Source organism: Pseudocercospora fijiensis, assembly GCF_000340215.1.
Source record: "Pseudocercospora fijiensis CIRAD86 unplaced genomic scaffold MYCFIscaffold_1, whole genome shotgun sequence".
NCBI classification, from domain to species: Eukaryota; Fungi; Ascomycota; class Dothideomycetes; order Mycosphaerellales; family Mycosphaerellaceae; genus Pseudocercospora; species Pseudocercospora fijiensis.
In genome coordinates this window covers 1,425,579-1,444,809 of record NW_006921532.1, presented here as the reverse complement: position 1 = coordinate 1,444,809, position 19,231 = coordinate 1,425,579, and the positions used below count along the sequence as shown (strand labels likewise).

At 52.2% G+C, this 19,231-nt stretch overlaps 9 protein-coding genes across 9 annotated transcripts; 4 read left to right on the top strand and 5 right to left on the bottom strand.

The window, feature by feature from the left end:
- Positions 1-2,075: 2,075 nt before the first annotated feature.
- On the bottom strand, positions 2,076-3,422 carry MYCFIDRAFT_26104 (uncharacterized protein; the record flags this gene model as incomplete). Its single annotated transcript, XM_007921539.1, has 1 exon — positions 2,076-3,422. One exon carries the CDS (start codon positions 3,420-3,422, stop codon positions 2,076-2,078), a length of 1,347 nt encoding a protein of 448 aa, XP_007919730.1.
- Positions 3,423-4,064: 642 nt separating this feature from the next.
- MYCFIDRAFT_75223 (uncharacterized protein) lies at positions 4,065-5,416 on the bottom strand (the record flags this gene model as incomplete). The annotated part of the gene is made up of 2 exons (XM_007922158.1): positions 4,065-5,263; positions 5,326-5,416. 2 exons carry the CDS (start codon positions 5,414-5,416, stop codon positions 4,065-4,067), a joined length of 1,290 nt encoding a protein of 429 aa, XP_007920349.1.
- Positions 5,417-6,116: 700 nt separating this feature from the next.
- Positions 6,117-9,263, top strand: MYCFIDRAFT_54615 (uncharacterized protein; the record flags this gene model as incomplete). Its single annotated transcript, XM_007921901.1, has 1 exon — positions 6,117-9,263. The coding sequence occupies one exon, from the start codon at positions 6,117-6,119 to the stop codon at positions 8,421-8,423; it is 2,307 nt and encodes a 768-aa protein (XP_007920092.1). The 3' UTR covers positions 8,424-9,263.
- MYCFIDRAFT_201097 (uncharacterized protein) lies at positions 7,753-10,263 on the bottom strand (the record flags this gene model as incomplete). The annotated part of the gene is made up of 2 exons (XM_007922643.1): positions 7,753-9,843; positions 10,196-10,263. 2 exons carry the CDS (start codon positions 10,261-10,263, stop codon positions 8,796-8,798), a joined length of 1,116 nt encoding a protein of 371 aa, XP_007920834.1. The 3' UTR covers positions 7,753-8,795.
- Positions 10,223-13,048, top strand: MYCFIDRAFT_85654 (uncharacterized protein). The gene is made up of 5 exons (XM_007922415.1): positions 10,223-10,884; positions 10,949-11,637; positions 11,898-12,651; positions 12,703-12,775; positions 12,834-13,048. Exons 1-3 carry the CDS (start codon positions 10,425-10,427, stop codon positions 11,964-11,966), a joined length of 1,218 nt encoding a protein of 405 aa, XP_007920606.1. The 5' UTR covers positions 10,223-10,424; the 3' UTR covers positions 11,967-12,651; positions 12,703-12,775; positions 12,834-13,048.
- Positions 12,371-13,003, bottom strand: MYCFIDRAFT_191819 (uncharacterized protein; the record flags this gene model as incomplete). The annotated part of the gene is made up of 3 exons (XM_007922642.1): positions 12,371-12,472; positions 12,703-12,773; positions 12,832-13,003. The coding sequence occupies 3 exons, from the start codon at positions 13,001-13,003 to the stop codon at positions 12,371-12,373; spliced, it is 345 nt and encodes a 114-aa protein (XP_007920833.1).
- Positions 13,049-13,548: 500 nt separating the features above from the next.
- On the top strand, positions 13,549-16,097 carry MYCFIDRAFT_212854 (uncharacterized protein; the record flags this gene model as incomplete). Its single annotated transcript, XM_007922641.1, has 4 exons — positions 13,549-13,613; positions 13,917-13,944; positions 14,122-14,139; positions 14,330-16,097. The coding sequence occupies 4 exons, from the start codon at positions 13,549-13,551 to the stop codon at positions 15,428-15,430; spliced, it is 1,212 nt and encodes a 403-aa protein (XP_007920832.1). The 3' UTR covers positions 15,431-16,097.
- Positions 15,280-16,885, bottom strand: MYCFIDRAFT_205649 (uncharacterized protein; the record flags this gene model as incomplete). Its single annotated transcript, XM_007922640.1, has 9 exons — positions 15,280-15,906; positions 15,941-16,049; positions 16,079-16,089; positions 16,117-16,293; positions 16,322-16,382; positions 16,426-16,660; positions 16,704-16,745; positions 16,770-16,830; positions 16,857-16,885. 9 exons carry the CDS (start codon positions 16,883-16,885, stop codon positions 15,462-15,464), a joined length of 1,170 nt encoding a protein of 389 aa, XP_007920831.1. The 3' UTR covers positions 15,280-15,461.
- A 249-nt stretch (positions 16,886-17,134) lies between these two features.
- On the top strand, positions 17,135-18,121 carry MYCFIDRAFT_85652 (uncharacterized protein; the record flags this gene model as incomplete). Its single annotated transcript, XM_007922414.1, has 2 exons — positions 17,135-17,946; positions 17,998-18,121. The coding sequence occupies exons 1-2, from the start codon at positions 17,168-17,170 to the stop codon at positions 18,119-18,121; spliced, it is 903 nt and encodes a 300-aa protein (XP_007920605.1). The 5' UTR covers positions 17,135-17,167.
- Between the last annotated feature and the right edge of the window lie 1,110 nt (positions 18,122-19,231).

Below are 19,231 nucleotides of genomic sequence, written 5' to 3'. Positions count from 1 at the left end.
GAGTGATCTGCAAGCCTTGTGACTCGAACCACTCTTTGACAGTCCATTTACGAGTGCCATCATAAAATTCTTGCAGCTGCGGGATCTTGCCAAACCCTGTAATTCTCTTCTTGCGGTGGTCTGCCAGGTCTTTGTTCACGCCTCGTACAATGCCGCGGTCGTAAGTAATGCGTACCATCTTGCCTTTCAGTATATCTTGAGCGCAGCCATAGCTAGGGTGGTTAAGAAGTCTCAAGAATTCCGTAACCAGTATTGGTTTGATAAATGTGCTGTGAGTGATACTGACGTTGAGCAGCACCGACTGCTGCCCAGGACGAATTGAGCTGAAGTATCCCCGCTGAATAAGCAACGCTCCGAGGTCTGTCGAGTTGTGTTTCAGATAAAACTTGTTGGCTGTGGCTTCAAACAGAGCATTTGCTTGTCCTTGAGTGATACGCTGAGTGACCATACCATTGAGGGCCTTGATGAGCAAGTTTGGATCACGTCCCTCGGTGGTCTTTCCGACCAAGTCTGCAGAGCCATTGGCGAAAGTCAAAGTCCTCAAGAAGTGAAACTCGACGAACTGCACAGTTGCTTGCTCTCCGCTCTGCTTGGTGTACTGAACGTTGACCTGACGAAGCTGTGTCGTAGTCAATGGTGTCAAGGACCACAAGGTCTCGTAGTCGGTCGCGTAGTCTGAGTGACCCTGGAGTGGTGGCATAGTCGCGAGGGCATTGAATACGCGCTTACGCTCGCTGCGCTGAGAAATTGTTCGATGAGCGGCTTGAACATTGCTGTTAGCCGCCAGAGGAATTCTCGCTAGCTCCACTCGATATTCATGAACCTGGTCAGGCGTGCGATGAAGTCTGACGTAGTTGGTGATGACGGTTGGTCCGTTGTAATTTGACAATAGACTCTTGTCCGCCTGATATTTGGGCAGTGTGGGGAATGTCGTGGTAGGAACAGGTTGAGTCTGCCGATGGTAGTTGTCATGGACCGTAGTCGGATTTGGGTTCTGGACATTGCTGGGCCCCCTTAGCGCAGCCTGGCGACCGCGAATAGAAGTTCTGGCTGCAACGCTCAACGCGCTTGTGTTGTGTGGATGAAGCCAGGAGCTCTCTTGTGAGGTGCAGCCTGGCTCCTGGCAACCCCTACACCCGCATTGCCTACGACTAATTTCACGCGTGCCACAATTGCTGCAACAATATGATCGGTTGTTCAAGACATAGGGACAGTCCTGCACAGTATGCCCAGTGCGATCGCATTGACTGCAGACGATGCCTTGACCCTGGCCATGAATTGGCAAATTTTGCATGTTCGACATTTGGTTGATCTCTATTCCAGCTCTTTCTGTAGATAAATCTCACTCAATTCAAGCTCTTTCTGGTAGACTTCGGTTCAGCCGTGATCGTTCTTCGCGGAGGCTCAAGCAACAAGAAGGGGGGGATTTTCTGTGAAGGTATCTGTTTCAAAAGAGGTTATCGCAGTGGATGACGAGAAAAAGTCCATTGCTGGGTTAACAGCTGGATCTATATTGCCCTGCACACACAAAGCATCTTTGACATAATGGGAGCAAATACTTCCCTCGCAAGCGGTCCCCAATTGACGAGTCTCCAATTTACAGTGGCTGCAGCAAGCTGGCAAATATTGGCTGTATGTTGCTATCCCGAGCCGCCATTGTTCTCAGCTGCATGTCTTGAAAGTTCTAGGGACCGTGATTGCTTCTCTTTATAGACTGAGCAGAATGTCCTGTGCATGTCGGTTGGCAATATGCATACGGCAAACATTGTAGGATCATAGGCGTCCAGACGCGCAGCTTCTGCACGCACTGAAACGGTCGCGCCACGGAGAGATGTGTTGCATCTCGATGGACGCATGGATAGTTGGCTCGCCATGTTGTTGTTGTTGTAAAGAGCGGTGATGTACGCGTTGGAAGAGCGTGCAATGTGAGTCGAGTGAAGTCAGAGGGCTTGGCAAGTGCATGGGACGGAAAGTCAAGCGAGCGAAGAGAGCATGTGCAGGTGGCGTTCTGATCCCGAAGCCAAGTGCAAGTGAAGAAGTGCTATTTATTTATTCTATGGATCTAAGAAGACTTGCTATGCCGTGCCATACGCCACTGTCTTAACACTCTCGAGATCAATGTAACCATATCCCACTTTCTCAGTGTCCTTGGCCGCCTTTTCTGCCCACGCACCCATATCCTTCATGAAAGCGTCGACATTTTCCTGAACCGACAGGTCAACAGGCTCTTGATCCTTTCCAACCTGTCTTATTTGTGTTCCTGCAGCGATGCTCGTGATTCCGAAATTGCTCTGGTCCAGCTTCTGCTCGATAGCGCCTTTGACTTTGCCTTCAAGAATGTCTCTGCAGAGTCGGGGTTCTTGGCAGACTGGTCGCGCAAGTCCAACGCCATCTACTGTCTGAAGTGCGTTTACCATGGCACCCACTGTCTTCAGACCACCTGTGATGTAGGTCTTGGTCTTGGATAGTGCCGGGGCGATAAGTTCCGCAAATTCCAAGAAGAATGCTTCACGCTTTTTGGTGGATTCGCGCTGATGTTGGAAGGCCAGCTTCTCGTAGGTGCCACCCGAGAGCTCGATGAAATCGAATTTGTTCTGCTCGAGCAGTGCACACAGCTGCTTGGCTTCTTCTGGCGAGAAGCCCTTGTCCTGGAATTCTACGGAGTTCAATTTGATCCCGAGAACGAAGTCCGGCTTCGTGCGCTTGCGAATCTCCTGCGCGATTTCGAGGATGAGGCGTGCTCGGTTTTCAAGAGAGCCGCCATATTTGTCGGTTCTACGATTGGTGGTGGGTGACAGGAACTGTGCGAGCAGGTAGCCGTGAGCACCATGCAGCTGAATGCCATCCCATCCACCTTTCTCGAGATATTCTGCAGCGTGTGCCCACCCCTCGATAAAGTTTTTGATATCCTGTTCTGTGGCAGCACGCGGCTTTGCAAAGGTCATGCCCATGATGTTGCCCTCAAGCTGCACGTCAGATGCTGAAATTGGATTCGGTTGGATGTCTTCTGTCACTTGTCGGCCTGGATGCGAGACCTGTCCAACCATGAGGCTGCCATGAGCCTTTCCATTGGTTGCCATCTCTTTGAATCTCTCAAATCTCTCGCCCTCGTACGCTGCACCTCTTGGAATGATCGGGTTTCCACGAGCTTCAAGATGATCATATTCGATCATGATATTTCCACTGAGGATGAGACCTAGACCACCTTCTCCCCACCTCTTGTACACATTGACCAAGTTCTTTGATGGGATGCCGCGAGCTTCGAGGTTCTTCGGGTCCCATGATGAGATGCGTTCTGTCATCGCACCCTTCAGGAAGCGATTTGGGGCCGTTCTGCCGCTGAACTCGAATTTGAGCGGCTTGCCCAAAGGTGCTGCGTCGACATCGTCGGACGTGTATCTGGCTGATGTTGATCCGGTCATGATCGCGGCTATCGTGAGTAGACAATGAGAACTGCAGGGAAAACACTCGCTTGCAATGCAAAAGGTTTCTATATGGTGCAAGTTTGTGAGGAGACTAACCTGCTGCTGCTAGGTTGTATTTGAATTGATTTCTCAGCGCAATGCTTAGAAATGCATCGAAAGAGTACGTTTCACACTAGAGACGCGAGATCTCGGTAGTTGACCTTCGTCACTGGTGTTGACGGTGTCCGTGGCAATATCCAATGACGTGAAGTGTGGTGGTCCAAGATCGGTACTCCATGTTGCCGGGACCAGTCCAGAAGAAAATCTGCAAAGATCATGAGTCGAAGTGTAACCTATTTAGGCCATCTCCCCGAAGCACGTATCTTTGGATCTGGCACGAGCCGAAAGAACAATCCAGATGTCGAATCTAACTTTAAGATGGACCTGGGATGAAAATGGAGTGAGCGAAGTGTGCCTGTTGTGTTAGAATGATCAAGGGCCGCGCTCGAGACGAGGCATGCCGAGGTATTGTATCAGAGCGCTCCAAGGCAAGATCTGAGGCAATATGGCACCGTTTTCAGCGAAACATTCAGGCGGCTGGGAGTAATAATCTAGATTTTCTGGCACACACGCTCGATTGATCGTGGTCGGACACTAGATCTAAGTCCAATCAAGTCCTCTCACGAGCGACTTCGCAAAGACAGCCATCTTGAGACACAGCGGCACTTCTTTCTGCTTCGAATGCGCATCCGTGACCTCTCCGTTCTCCTCATTACCAGTCCTGGTGTGCCCTCCAACCAGATTGCCATTCTCATCCTTTGGAAAGTCTGGCGGACAGGGACGCTTATGCCAATTCGCCTGTCTGTCCTCCATCTGTTTGATGATCCCCAAAAAGTAAGGGCAGCACTCATCCCCGTCCTCTGGACCATAAACTTCAGCTCTGACCACTTTCTTGCACATGTTCCCCCATTCTTGAGGCGACAGATTGATGCTAAAAGCCGCCACGCACCCGAGTCCGTTGGTGTGGAGGTGTGATGTTGGGGTGTTGAGGTCTGCTAGACGAAACTTTTTGGTCTCGCCCGCAAGATCGGCGCGAATAGATTCCTGGGTGATGTGTTCAAGAATCTTGCCGAAACGCTCAGCTATGCTCATGAACAATGTACCTAGAAGCTGTGTGTTCTGAAGTGCTGTTATAAATTTCGTAGGGCATTGTTCGCATTCCAGTACTTGGGAAGCAGACTGCATGGCTTCACGCAGAGGATGAAGGCTGAAGGGAAAGGCCTGATCCGTACTCGTGGCTTGCAAGTTATTGAGGGTAAGATACATCGTGCTCAGACATGCACAGCCAGGCGAAGGCCCAGGTAAGCAGGAAGACACATCTCCAGCTGCAAGTGCAGGGTCGAGCAGTACAGCGGTGGAGTAGTCACGCTGGCTCTGGTGGGTCTGTCGAAGCTCAGTGGGCAGGTTGAGCACAGGTGGTGAATTGCTTAAAGAATCCGGTGTGAGGCCGGGCACGCTTTCGCCACTATTGCTCTGTCTCCCTTCGTTTCCGTGAAAGTCGGTCGGCCAGTCAATTGCGCTTTGCAGCCACGGCTGGAGACCGCCTCCCGGTGTGAACGCGCTCTCGTAAGGTCCGACGTCAAGCCCATCATCATTGGTAGCAGCGCCGGCATTTGACTCCCACAATGAAGGTTCGTAAGAGAGATTCTTGGTAGCACTCGTAGTTGTTTCGTCGTCCGTGCGCTGTCGCTTCTTCGGCCTTCCCATCTGCTTCTGTGCGGAATAGACACAGTCTATGTTCTCTCTAGCACACCGCAAACATTTCGGCTTCTCGCCTGTGCACTTGAGTTTCTTTGTCCCTGTTGAGCGTAGTGTCAGCAAGAAAGCCGGCAGTCTTGATAGTCTTGGAAGAGCGGCATACTACACTCATCGCAAGCTGCACGAGTCTTGGTGGCTTTGCTGGGGGTCTCTGCTGGTACCTGCGTTGCCACATTGAGTGCAGGTTGCGCCATGTCTAGTCGTGGGCCAGACAAGGACAGCCACTGAGAGATCAACCTGTATGTTACTCTCCGAAGCGAGAATCTAAGAGGTGACGTCCGGACAAATGTCTCCGAGCTTTATAGAGCTTCCTGTAGCGGGCGATCCCAAGTCTTTTGCTAGCTACAGATAGAAAGGAAGTAGACCAACAATATGCTGTTGTATGACTGTGAGCCAAGTGCAAGTGTATTGGCCGAGGGAGATGCTAGCGACCTCGCTGCATGATGATTCAGCTCCAGTTTCTACAGGATCCGACGTGCAGTTCGGCACGCTTCAGCTGGCCGTGAGCGAGCCGGATCGCTTTGCGTCCAAAGTACTTGGGCAATATCAACAATAGCGGGATGCTTGTTTATTGCGCCGGATAGCACAGCTTGGATGCCAAATGCGCTCATTCGAAGCATGATGTAGTAGCTGAGAAGTCTACTGAGCTCTGCACGGTAATAATGATGCAGCTGGCGTGCGGGAAGGATGCTAGGGCTGGGAGAGGACGAAGTGTGAAGTGGTGTGGTCGCAAGGTTGCAAGGTTTCGAGTTGCGAGCGGCCCTGGTATTATCCCGACTATCGATAAGAACCATGCATGCCAAGACTCGCGCTAAGGAAGGTAGCTGAGATTTTTTGGGCTTGTCTTCGAAGAGCTCCGTTCAAGCAAAGTTATTGAAGGTGCTGCATTTCCCAATGGCGCAAAGAGCTGGACAGAAGCGTAAAGTCGTGGAAGTGCCGCGGCTAGAGAGCGAAAGTGATGGAGAAGAGGAAGTCTTGGGCGATGGAGAGCTAAATGGCGCATTCGACGAGGACAGCGAAGATGACAGCGAGGACGAGTTTGACAGCGAAGAAGAGCTGGATGATGGTGAAGAAGAGGAGCTTGACAGCGACGAAATACCGTCTTCGGAAGATGAGGACGATGTGCGACAACAACTGCGAAATCTGAAGACAAGTGAGGACGCGGCACAGGATGGCAAGGAGAAACCGAACTACCGTGTGGAAACTGATGCAAATGGCAACGAGCGATACGTGTACGGCGAGATCGATCCAGTGTACGACTCAGACGACTCCGATGCGCAAGCGACGACAAATACCATTGGCGATATCCCACTTTCATACTACGATGCTTACCCGCATATTGGATATGATATCAATGGCAAGAAGATCGCGAGACCTGCCAAGGGTGAAGCGCTCGACTCATTGCTGGATAGCATTGATATACCGGAAGGCTGGACAGGCTTAACGGACCCGGCTACTGGCAAGCCTTTGCAGCTCAGCAAGGAGGAACTGCAGACTTTGAAGCAGCTCACACGGAACGAAACTCCTGGAGATGGGTACGATCCGTATCCAGATTACGTTGAATGGTTCACTGGAAAGCACCGAGAAGAGATAATGCCATTGTCTGCTGCGCCCGAACCAAAACGAAGATTTGTCCCATCGATGCATGAACACAAGCGCGTGATGCAAATGGTCAAGGCGATCAAGGACGGCCGTATCAAGCCGTTCAAGGAGCTTACGGACGAGGAGCGCGAGCGAGAGGATGAGGAGAACTTTGCAACGTACGACATATGGTCTAACGAAGCTCCAAGGCCAGATCACCCAATGAATGTGCCTGCACCGAAATTGCCACCTCCAGGATACGCAGAAAGCTACCACCCGCCTCCAGAGTATCTTCCCGACAAGCAGGAACGAGAGGCTTGGGAGAAGGCAGATCCGGAAGATCGCGATCGTGACTTTCTACCTCAAGATCATTCAGCGCTGCGTAAAGTTCCTGGATATGCTACACTTGTCAAGGAGAAATTTGAACGCTGTCTGGACCTGTATCTCGCGCCACGTGTACGGCGAAGCAAGCTTAATATCGACCCAGAATCGCTTCTTCCTAAACTTCCTGACCCCTCTGAGCTCAAACCTTTCCCAACAAATTGCACCAGGAATTTTGTAGGGCACGAAGGCCGGGTTCGGACAGTGGCTGTTAGCCCAACAGGGAGCTACATTGCGTCAGGTGGTGACGATGGCACTCTGCGTATTTGGCGTCCTGAAGATAGCAGACAGGCACTCCGAATCAGACTTTCCTCCTCAGATCCTGTCAACGTGGTGGCTTGGAGGCCAGGTCAGAGTAGCTGCATCTTAGCAGCATGCTGCGGGGATACAGTATACCTGATTGTGCCACGGATCGAGGAATTTCCCGAGGAGCAAATTGAAGCAGCGACCGAAGTGCTCGACGCTGGATTCGGTTACGCAGCTGCCAACACAGCTAAGACAGCAGATGGCACCAGCAAGCCTACCACAGCAACCTGGGCACGACCTTCCAAGGCGCTCCAAGAAAAGGGGATCATGCTCACGTTGACACTCCGATCTACCCCAAAAACTCTCGTTTGGCACCGGCGAGGCGAATACTTCTCCACGGTCTGCCCCTCAACATCGTCCACATCCACAGCAGTAGCAATCCACACGCTCAGCAAGCATCAAACCCAACACCCATTCCGTCGAGTCAAAGGCCTCGCGCAAACAGTCTGCTTCCACCCATCTCGACCACTTTTCTTCGTCGCCACGCGCCAGAGAATCCGAGTCTACGACCTTCAGCAACAGAAAATGGAGAAGGAGCTCCAGCCCGGTGCTCGCTGGATCTCAGATATCCATCTCCATCCTCTCGGCTCCAATCTTCTCGTCTCGTCATACGATAAGCGACTTCTGTGGCACGATCTCGATCTTGGCAGCACGCCATATAAGACTTTACGCTACCACAGCAAAGCTGTTCGGAGCGTCAAATTCCATTCTAGCTATCCTCTCTTTGCCGATGCTTCGGATGATGGTACTTTGCAGATCTTCCATGGAAAGGTCACGGCGGACAGTATGGAGAACGCTACGATCGTGCCTTTGAAGGTTCTTAAGGGTCACAAAGTCAAGAGCGATCTTGGGGTGTTGGCGCTTGATTGGCATCCTACCGAGCCGTGGATTGTAAGTGGTGGTGCCGATGGGACTGTTAAGCTGTGGGTATAGATGTGCAGAGGAGAGCATGTGTATAGTAGCACTCAAACCGCATGCTGAGGCTCAATCGTTAGGCCGTGGGACTGTAAGCTACCTAGGTATGGCGCTGTGCCCTCTCCCTCTGCTGGAGTTTAACCGCAACTCTGCAATCTCTCGAAGCCTGAAGCTTAGTCTCTCAGTCCTGTCGTTCCCATTGCACGAGATCGAGCTCTCTCAAGAAACGTCCTGTGCATTCTGTTCTTCTGCGTGCATCACAAGGCAAACGTCTCTTTTCGGCTTTGATTCTCTACGATGGCTCGGTGCCGAACGTCACTGTCTGGGCAGTTCACGCTCATCGTATTGCTCAGCTTTCGATAATGTCTCGGGCAATGTCGGACTCCTTCTTCAGCCCGCTTTACGCAGCTTGCTCAGCGCGGCCATCACACCATCGCTTAGAGGATCATCGTCCTGTTTGCGCTTCTTTGGCTCTTGAGGAGGTGCTGTGTTGCTGCTCTGTGCTGTGCTCCTCTTGGCAGGGACTTGAGCAGCTGTCAGAGCATCAGCCAAAGCTTCTTCTTCACCTCCATGACCGTCATTTGTGTGGACGTTTTCTGCGATCTTGGCCGCTGGTCTTTGATCTGCATCCGAATTCGAGGCTGCAGTAGCGGGTCTAATCGCATCAAACGTCTCTGCTGGCGATGCATTTTCTTCCCTGGTAACATCTCTCGAAATCGTTGGTGCTCTCGACCCAGGTTGACTTCCCACCAAGGCGGTCATGTCAAGTCCTCGTTTGGCGGCACGTTTTATTCTGAACGGCTCTCGCACGCTGTTGCACCACTGTTGCACCTTCTTCTCGCCCCAGCCAGCGATCATGGCAACTTCCTCATGCCTCGCGTTTACAGCTGTCCGGATTGTGCCAAATTGAGAGACAATGGAGACAGCATCGGTCTTATTGACCGCCCTCGGAGTGGTTACGAAGTCGATCATGCGGTCGCTGTAGGTGGTGGACTGATGCTGCCTGATCGAGGTCGGGGCAGCATTTTCGTAGGTCTTGTACAACTCTAAGTACCGCGCACCTTCGGCGGCCGACCAGCAAAGGATGATAGTGACGTTGTTGATCACGCTCGTTTTGCTGAGTTCTTTCAAGCTCTCCTCGTGGTTCTGGATGTCGACCATGCAAAGAACGATTCGCAGGGCATACTTGTGTTGCAAATTCTTGATTCGAGTGTAGATGTACTCTGGATGCAATCGATGATACTTCAGTGAAAGGAAGAGCGCACAAGTCGTCAGTCCAAGAAGGTAGTCGGCCGGGATATCGCCATACTCCCATGGCATCGATTTGATCTTGTCCAAGACTGGATTCCCCTTTTGGCGCGGCGACACGATGATTGACGCCGGAGCTGATCTGTTGGGCAGCGCTTGCGGCTTTGGCTGTTGCACTCCGGTCTTGGTGCTTGATGAGGCTCCATTCTGACGATCCAGGCCAGGCTGAACACGCGAGCCTGACGCATGTGAAGCCTTCGAGCCCGGGCCATCATCTTCGATATCGTCAGCCATGTATATCGCCGTCGTTTTCACATCGACGACCTCGAGGAATCTTTCTGTCTCTGACTTTGATGTTGCATGTCGCGCGTCATTGGGTATTGCTGAAAGGCGCCAAGGATCGACGCATCGGATCCGCGGCTCGCGAGACAGACGGCTGGGCTGGGCTGGGCTGGGCTTGCTTTCCGCGCTGGGGCTTCGCTCTTTGCTGCAGACCTCATCGCCGCTGCGCTCAACGCTCCACTCCACCCCACGCCGCCCACCGACCCAGCGCGACGTCGAGAAATATCCACTGCGATCGAGTCGAAGCGAGACGACCACCGCGCCACATGATAGAGTGATTGTGAGCTGGTCGCAAGGCGTCGGGAGCGGTCTTCCGCCCGTGCATTCACGACCGCCGGGCCTCAGCCCATCAGTATTCTTCCAGGAAGCATTAACCACCACCACGCCCACAGCTTCGCTTACCTCCGACACACTCCGACCTACGACTCGATGTCGAACAGCGATTCAGAGCGATCTCCGAAGCGCCAACGACTGAACTCCTACAGTCCCGCCAGCACCGGTTACCCTTCGCCGAAACGTCAAAGAGCGGAGCAGCCCTTTATTCAAACGCCGCCACCGAGCGTCCGGATGAGTCCTTCATGGCAATCGCAGAGCCAGCATATTCCACATCAGAGCGGCGGCAGCAATTTTCCATCTCCCCCGAGCACGGCCGGCTATCAGAACCGTATGGCCGAGGGCGGCGGAGACAGCGGGCGCCAGACGCCAGCATCGCAAGACGACGGCGAATTGCGCCGAGATGGTGACGGGGATGCAGTGATGAGAGACCAGCGAGAGGGCACGGCAGCAGACATCAATATGACGGATCCAGAACACAGAAGGAGTGACCATGAGCGATTAGGTGGCAGCACCGACGTCGACCCTTTACCGCGCTTCAAAGTCTTCGCTGCCCGTAAGTATATACTTAGACGGCACGTTGATGATGTGCGCCATGCTAAACATGTTCCACACTACAGCTATTCCGCCGTCACGACCACATCCGTCGCAGGATCTGATCGAGCTATACGGTCTGAAGTGTATCCAAGCAAATGTTCGAAGAAGGGATCCTGTAACAGGGGCAAAGATCAATACTATGCGCAAATCTTATGCTAACAAGCTGAAGACCCTAGGTCTTGAAGGGCGCAACAAAGCCGTACCCAATCAAGGCGAGCTCAGCGGTCTTCTCGATCCTGGCTGGAGCCAGGAAGTTCAGCCAGGCTCAGGTGTAACTCTATGGGACAACAACTGGTCTGAACGCGGCAAATTGGGCGATTCCAACGCGGAGGCCGACGTGATTAGCAAGCTGGACGCTGCGCTCAAAATGGAGCCCGGCCAATTGCCAAGTAAAGAGCGCGAGAGCTGGAACAATGTTCTCGGTCTAGATGATTTTTCCGTACCTTCAAAAGGTTCCGCAGCAGCAACGGCGAAGACACCATTAGCCAGCAACCCGGCTCTTGCGAAAACTTCTGCAGCACATGCCATGTCCAGCTCGGCGCCAGCCTCACCCAGAAACCAGATTCGTCCAGACCGGAAAGGCAAAAAGCGCAGCTACGATGATAGCAGTTTTGAGGGCTACAACCAAGGCTACGAAGACGACGGCTATAGTACGGGCGGTCTTGATGACACAGGCAGGAGACGCGATTCGAGCAAGCGTCAAAAGCGAAAGGTTAGTAGCACTTTGAAATCTACGTAGAAAGGAAGCGCGGAAGATGTGCGCGGCTGTCCGGGTTGTCTGAGAAAGAAAGCTCGTGGACCATCGGAGAAGCTTACTTTGCATTGTCACTCGCGGTAGACTGGCTTTCAAACCAAGTATTCCCAGTGGTCCAGCTCGAGCTCGGCAGGCAGACGGCAAGTACAGCAGATCAACAATGCTCCCGTCGTGGTACATGGTGACCGTCTCGAACTAGAAAGGCTTACGTCTCGCAGGATATACCTTCGCAAGCAAACTCGCCTGCATTCAACCCTCCTGGAGCGGTCGGTGTACGAAGTTCTTAGAACGACTGTCTTCCACAAACCAGTCGCTATCCACTTCCAGGCGAGACACCTCGCTCACTTAACTATGGTATTCCTTCGAACGTAGACGGGCATCACTTGTCCGCCTATCTGCGACTGATTTCCGCCGCCAATACCTCGAACTGGCTCCGCCCAACAGGCGATCGCATGTCTTGTAATACAGATCCGAAGAGTTCCAGTGTGGTCAAGGAGGGCTGATTCTGGTGCTGATGCTAATGCTAATGCTAACAACTATACCCTTGCTGTTTCTGGCGCAACTTGGTTCGGGCGCCCGCACGAGCGTCTGCGAAAATGGGGGTGCTTCGTTTATTGATTTGGAGTTTGGGACGGCACGGAGTGCCAATTTGGCTGGTACCAGCTTCTTATGATGTGTTGATGATGCCCTCTCATGCTGGGGGCTTTGGCGTGGATTCGCGTAGTGCGATGTTGTATACCATGAGTTCGGCGATCGAATCAGAGAAGGAACTTGCTAGCATTGCGCAGAGAACCTACGTATCTACGTACAGATCGAATGTTTACATGATAACATCATCGTGCTTTCAAGTTGGAGCATGTCTGCCCGTTACCCACATCCGTTATATATCATGTCTCGTCTCCCAAAACCCGACTATCACGCTTAACAGCTGGATTCGCCGGCGCAATCCTTGGTTTGCTCCTTGCAACACGTCTACGTATCGTTAACAACTTGTCCTTAGACCAGTGGCGAGAGCTTACATACGCATGTCTTATAATCGGTGTGACAGCATTTGTCCTTGGGCTTCGAGCACATTTTATTCCATTTTTCCCACCCTGCAAGCAACTAAGAGTAAGCAGATATCCCAGTAGTCTTCGAAGCTCTCGGACTTACCTCCAGGAGGTTTGCCTTCGTTCGGATTCAATGTGTCTTTACCACGTCGACCTATTTTGGCCAGGGTGTAAAAGTCCTCGTTCCACAGCGCCCGGTGCAAGCCTGGGGATTGGGCAGCGGTAGCGAGGGCAACTAAGGCGAGAGGGAGGCAAAAAATTGTAGCAAGTTGCATCGTGGCTGTTGAGTAGTCTTTGTTTGATAAGTAGAGTCAAGGACAGTAGTCGGAACGAACGATGTAGAGACGGCAATGCGACGTTTCTTAAGTGGGCATTTTAGAGTCCCTTGTATCTTGTATGCGAGTCTCCTTTCATCAAGGCTTTCATCTCTTGCTGGACGGGATGTTTTGCTGGGTAGCCCGAAAGAAACAATGGCCAAAAGTCAATGCCTTGAAGAACTGCTCATTATACAAATGTAAGTTAGACTTGCCTCGCGAACTCCTAATAAAACTGTACTGTCCTCCGTAGTCTTTTGTTGGCTTTGTCGGACTGCCGAAGTGCGTGTGGATTGATCGTATTAAATCTTAATCCGTTTTAATCTCTCTTGAGTCTTAGGTACCAGCATCCTTGGCTAGGGTTAACAACTCAATGCCACAACCGATTATCTAAGATCTCCTATCCGTTATTTAAAGTTTAAAGTGTCTTTTAAGATCCAATTTCGAGAGTGTCTGCGGGAAGGCTGTGAACAGACTAGAAACCTATACGTAAGCGTTCTAGAAACATGTGCTATAGATCGCTATGCAAGCAATCCAAGTATCCCGAAGCGGCCGTCGTAGGTTATAATATGTACGTAGTTGGAGAGTTTGACAATGTAACATCGGCAAATACTGCTTTGCAGGTATTCTAACGTTACCTCTGTGCTAAAATTTGCAGGTGCTCCTGTGCGAATGTGTTGGTGCGCAGGGGACTGTCCAGATCCGGAGGCTCGAAGGGATTTTGAGCACTTTGCCCTCGCTGCTGTTAACTATACACTTTGTTATAACTCGAATATCGAGATGGTAAAAAGTGCAAGTTGAGGGCTAAGGTATCCTATCGAGATGCCCGCTTTTCTGATGAGTCTCTTCTGACCAAAAATGATAGAAAGTTTAGAAACCTCGAATTTGGCTTTGGCATCCAGGTATATCCGTGTTTTGATTTCTACCCAACTAGCAAGTACCAACAAGGTGTCATGTGGCGCTGCCGTTCGGGAGTGCCGAGATTGAGCAGAACGCGATCTGTTCCTGACTCCGCTGGGCCCATACCGGCCAGAACCTCGCAGGCTCGGCGGGCGGCGCATTGCTACACCATCAACCAGGTGTTGAGAGGTCTGAAGGTAGGCAAAGCCTGAGGCAACAAGTCTTTACTTTAGCCAATCAGAGCTTGGCTTGGCAAAGTGTCAGTCGCTGATTTCCTTTGATTACCTAAGCTACGAGGGTGACCCTTTGTCGCGCGCAACTTCGACTTCGATGTTGCCTACCCTCAATGCACCCTCGACTTCTCTTTGTTCGACACACTCGCAACAGTGCGCGATGGCGGCCGTCAAACCCGAGATCAAGGTCGATTCCGACGAGAACAAGCCGTTGATGGACATTGACGAATTCGAGGAGGATACAGATCTGCAGATACCGAATGAGAAAGGGCAAACATGGCTGATCAAGGTGTCCGAAGACTTGTGGAAGGCATGGGCTAAGATCTATCAAGAGGCGCCTGGCGACACAGATCAAATCGAAATTGGAAAACTGCGCGTCTTCAATCCCAAACCAGGCCAGGATCCCAACAAGCAGGAGATCCAGATTCGCCTGAACGATACTCTCGAGGAACACCAGCCGCTGCCAAAGACCTATAATTTGGACATCAAATCTAACGGATACAACAACACTGTGGTATTTTCAGAGAAGGATCAATCTGGTCAATCGAAAGGATACAGCAGCGGTCAGAACAGACACCTGGGACCCGGCGCGAAGCCGACCGGCATCAATAAGTTCGACCGCTACAACAACTCACAGCCGCGCAAGCCAGGCTCATATCGAAGCGCGATCCCTCGGCAAACCGCGCTTGCGCCTCCCATACATCACGAAGCGGTCGCGAATCCGGTCGATGATGACAGCACGTTCCAATACTTCACCCAAAACTACCAGAAAGCTCTGATTGGCAGCACCAAGACTAGATTTAACGACTCTACCAAATTGCGCCACCCAGGCATGGACAACGATAGCTTCAACATTGGCAGTCTCACGAGCAAGCCAAGAAAGGGTAAAAAGAAGGTGCCCAAGGAGAAGGCTGTGCGCATGGACAAGGACAAATTGCTCGATGCGCTGAAGAACTGCTTCAAGGAGTACCAATACTGGAGCTTGCGTGCGCTACGGCAAAGGCTCCAGCAGCCCGAAGTTTACATTAAAGAGACTTTGGATGATATTGCTGTGCTAATGAGAAGTGGAGATTTCGTCCAGAACTACAAGCTCAAGCCAGAGTACGAGAGAATGCTCAGAGAAGACTTGGGTAGTGTGGCAGAGGTGAAGGAGGAACTTGCGCCGGTCAAGATGGAAGAGACAGATGACGGTACGGGTGATGAGATGGACAGCAGCGAGGAATTCGAGGACGTCGATATGAAGTTGGATGGATGATCTCCTTCCTTGTGGTGAACAGCACTCTTGATTATAACGACAGTCGCGCCATGATGCGATACATTTGGTCTGCATTTCCTGGCGCTGGAGCATAACATACCTGGAACACCACCATCTCTTCGAACTGCTGGACATCTCCCACTCTGGCTTGGATGGCCAAGCCAAGGTTATTGAAGAGGGCCCACTTCCTCGCGCTGCCTTGACTTCTTTCAGGTCGCGACAGGGAGGGTGACGGAAGAAGGGTAGCGCTGCAGGACTGCGAGAAGGCTGATTTTGAGTCTCGTGCTGGGCTGTGCTGCTGCATGTCATGGTTTCCGGCGACTGCTTGATATTTCTGCGTGCTTTGCATGAGCTGTAAAGTATCTTTTGGCGTTCCAAACGGCTGTGTGGTCCCGGAGAGGCAATTATTTTGGGCTGAAAGGGCTCGCCTACCCATTCCATCAGCTATGTGGGTACAGGACGCCGTGGCGCGCTTCCTGGTCGTATTAATGGCCGAGAACGATTAGCAACAACGACCTGAATTTCAAGCCGCAAAGGGAGTCCTCCTTCTGCTGGACTTGGTATGGGGTTAAGCGATTTGAGCAGGTACAAGGGGTCGCGATGAAAAGGCGAGCTGCCGCTTTTATTAATGGTTACAGTCTTGCAGACAGCACACGAACCTCGTTAGACCAGCATCACAATCCTACATGTAGTCCCGATCGCGCTGCTGGATGCAAGTCTGATTGGCCATACCATCTTCAGAGCTAACGGAAGCCACCGAGAGTGACAGTTTCTCCTCCAAGCATTCCTGTTTCTCCTCCGCCCGTCTCTCCAGCAGCAATGCCAGCAGAGAGCCTCGGCCTGCTTCGATGTGGCTGCGGCGCCTCAAAACTTCTTCTCAAGCGGTGACACTCTCTTGTCAGCTCAGCCAAAGTCGACAACAACCCCAGAAAGATCGTCGCATGATGCCGGTCTACAGTATTCTACCGAAATTACATCAATTCGCCCATGATCACGGCTCCCCCACGCAATCTCAACGTCTGGATGGAGAGGCTTAAAATGATGCTTAATGTCGGGAGCTGGCGAGGCGAGGCGAGATAGCTCACACGACAGCCAGACCTCCCCTCCAAAGCCATCGCGGTGCGTCCCGGTGATGGCAATGATGGTATTGATGGCAGCAGCATCTTTTATGTATGCCCACCCCACCCCCGCGCGCACGAGGACGCCCAGGCCCCACACGACTACTCCGGACTACTGATAATATTAAATTGCGGAGCGCAGTAGCTTAAGCAACGCTTGTGTAGCCGGACAAGGTGCCTTGGTATGCGAGAGGCGTCTGATTGGTGACATCGGTTCACACCTTCTGGACTTCATTCTCCTTTGGGTCTCGGAGCGCCGCGCTTGACGACACTTCAGCAGCACTACGTGCAGACTACTTGGCCACTACCATCCACACTTCATCCTACCGACCTGCATCGACGCCGATCTACCAACCAGTACCTGCATGTCATCGCAGACGGTCTTGAAGCATGTGATTGAATTCGGCGAAGACCATCGTGGAACCGAGGCAGCGATGGCAATCACGACGACTGATTCGCTCCATCGCTCTTCTGGCAACGTGATGAACGAGTGTTCTGCCATGCTGGCTGCACACCTATTACTTCGCTAGACCTCCAAGCTGCAGCTCCAGCTTTTTCGCATCCGTCCTCTGGACAAAATCATCACGCTGGACTCACTGTCGTTACGAACTCGATCACAATGCAGCTCCTAGCACCGCTGTTCTACGCATCAACTGTCCTTGCGTTCAGCTTGGACCTGCGAGATCCAAAGCTCATCAGCCGTCAGGCGTCGCAGGACATTGCGGCCGACATCAAGGCGATCACATCTGCGACAGACGGCTTGACGGCAGCTCTTCGCAACTTCAACGATGCCAGCACAGCTTTGGCCGTAAACGCGGCAACGGGAAAGGTGTCAGATGCGATCAAGAAGGGAACTTCAGACGCCAATGCCCTCTCGTCAATCTCTCAAGCCGATGCTCTCACCCTTTCTGGCCCAATCGGCGACTTGAACGATGCGACGAAGCGATCGATCGACCAGTTGATTGCAAAGAAGCCACTGTTCGTTTCGCTTGGATTTGCTGGAATTGTTCTCGACACGCTCAAGTCGCAACAGGCTCAATCGTCAGCCTTCTCGGAAGCAGTGATTTCCAAGATTCCAGAAGGTCTTCGCACCATCGCCAGCAACATTTCCAAGCCGGCTGCTGACGCGATCGCTGCTGGTATCGCGGCTTTCTCGAACACGTCCTCTGGCATGTCCACTTCAACCGCAGCAGCTATGGGCGGTGCTAAACCGACGACCACTAGCCCCATGGCAGCTCCTGCTCCAACCACGACCATGGCCTACGGCGGAGGTGCTTCGCCAACCACCCCAGTTGGCAGCATGGTCAGCAACATCGGCAGCATGGGTAGCCAAATTCCAGGTAGCACTCCAATTACAGCGGCTTACACTCCAACCGGATGCGCAGTTACACAAATAGGGTACTTTTTGTCTGCTCCCAAGAACAATTTCTTTTACTGACACACTCGCAGGGATGGGCAGCTTCAATGCACATCAACACCTGAGGCTTATACCGGAGCAGCTATGCCCACAGCGGCCGCCGGCTTTGGCGCTTTCGCCGCCGCCGCCATGGCTGTTGCTGCTGCTGCTCTTTAAGATGCTTTCTACCCATTCACGATGAACGAGTTGCGAACCACCATGATGATACCCTTCGGCGAAGGCAGCGCAGTGAGGGCTCAAGCCTATTTCTTGAATAGGAGAGCTGCGCGCTGCCCGAGCTCCTGCAAAGATTTCCTGCCGCCTTTTGCAGCAGACTAATGTGTTAATGAGAGATGTGTACATAGCACAACGACAGATGACCAATCTAGAGTCTGATAGAGCATACTTGCTTGCGACGACAAGCAACAACACCACGCGGCTTCTTGCAACATCTCACTGATGCATTTCTCAATTTGGGCAACGCCGAGCCGTATGCAAGATCGCTTGAGGATTTCTCTGGAAGATGATTCATTCGCGCAGATAGACCAATCGAGCACGCGACAAAACATTGACGCAACAGCTCTGCAGAAGGATGCGTGTTCGAGATCGACAGAACGTGAGGAGAAAAAACGCCTCAGATCTAAGAAACCGAGGCTTCCTTCAGGCTGTCGCCGATTGGTGTAGAATGGCCACGCGCTCATGGATGTCTTCAAGAGGGCGACGCTAGCAGGACAGGACAGGATGGCGCTCTTGGCTTTTGGATAACCTCGAAGCCTTCCGCAAGTCTTGTCGACGCCCACTCCCACTGCACTGCAACAGCAGGCAAAGCTCCCAAATCGCTTGCATCCAGGACGCCGCCGACGCTCATCATCAAGCATGCGATTCTGCTGGATTTCTGCCGAACCGCTCCGCCACTTCCCTTGATTCAGCGTCAGCGGCCTGAGGAAATATCCAGATAGGGAAGTTGACTTACCATTCCGCCAAGAACATGCACTCGGGCGGTCTGCCATGCAAGGTGTTGTATTCTGGTTTTCTACCGTGGTCAGACTGTTGTCCACTGGTGACGCTCATTCTTTCACTTACTCAGTCATTCCAGGTATCAGCATCGATCTCCCGCTCCGTCAAGTATCTCGTCTTGGGCGGGTTGGAAGGCCATGAATATCCAATCACACATTTATTTGATCTTATTTTCGCCATTAAGCTGTCTTGAAGGATGCTTGGAAGAGTTCCACCTAACAGATTGAAGCTGGCGGTAAAACTTCATGGCCGGCTCCTCTCCTTCTTCGA

What these genes read in the sequence shown, in the direction of transcription:
- MYCFIDRAFT_85654 (XM_007922415.1), top strand. Translation starts at nt 10,425, where the DNA reads ATGTCGAACAGCGATTCAGAGCGATCTCCGAAGCGCCAACGACTGAAC. An exon ending in CTTCAAAGTCTTCGCTGCCC is followed by an intron (nt 10,885 to 10,948) that starts GTAAGTATATAC and finishes TCCACACTACAG; the next exon opens with CTATTCCGCCGTCACGACCA. An exon ending in GCAAGCGTCAAAAGCGAAAG is followed by an intron (nt 11,638 to 11,897) that starts GTTAGTAGCACT and finishes TACGTCTCGCAG; the next exon opens with GATATACCTTCGCAAGCAAA.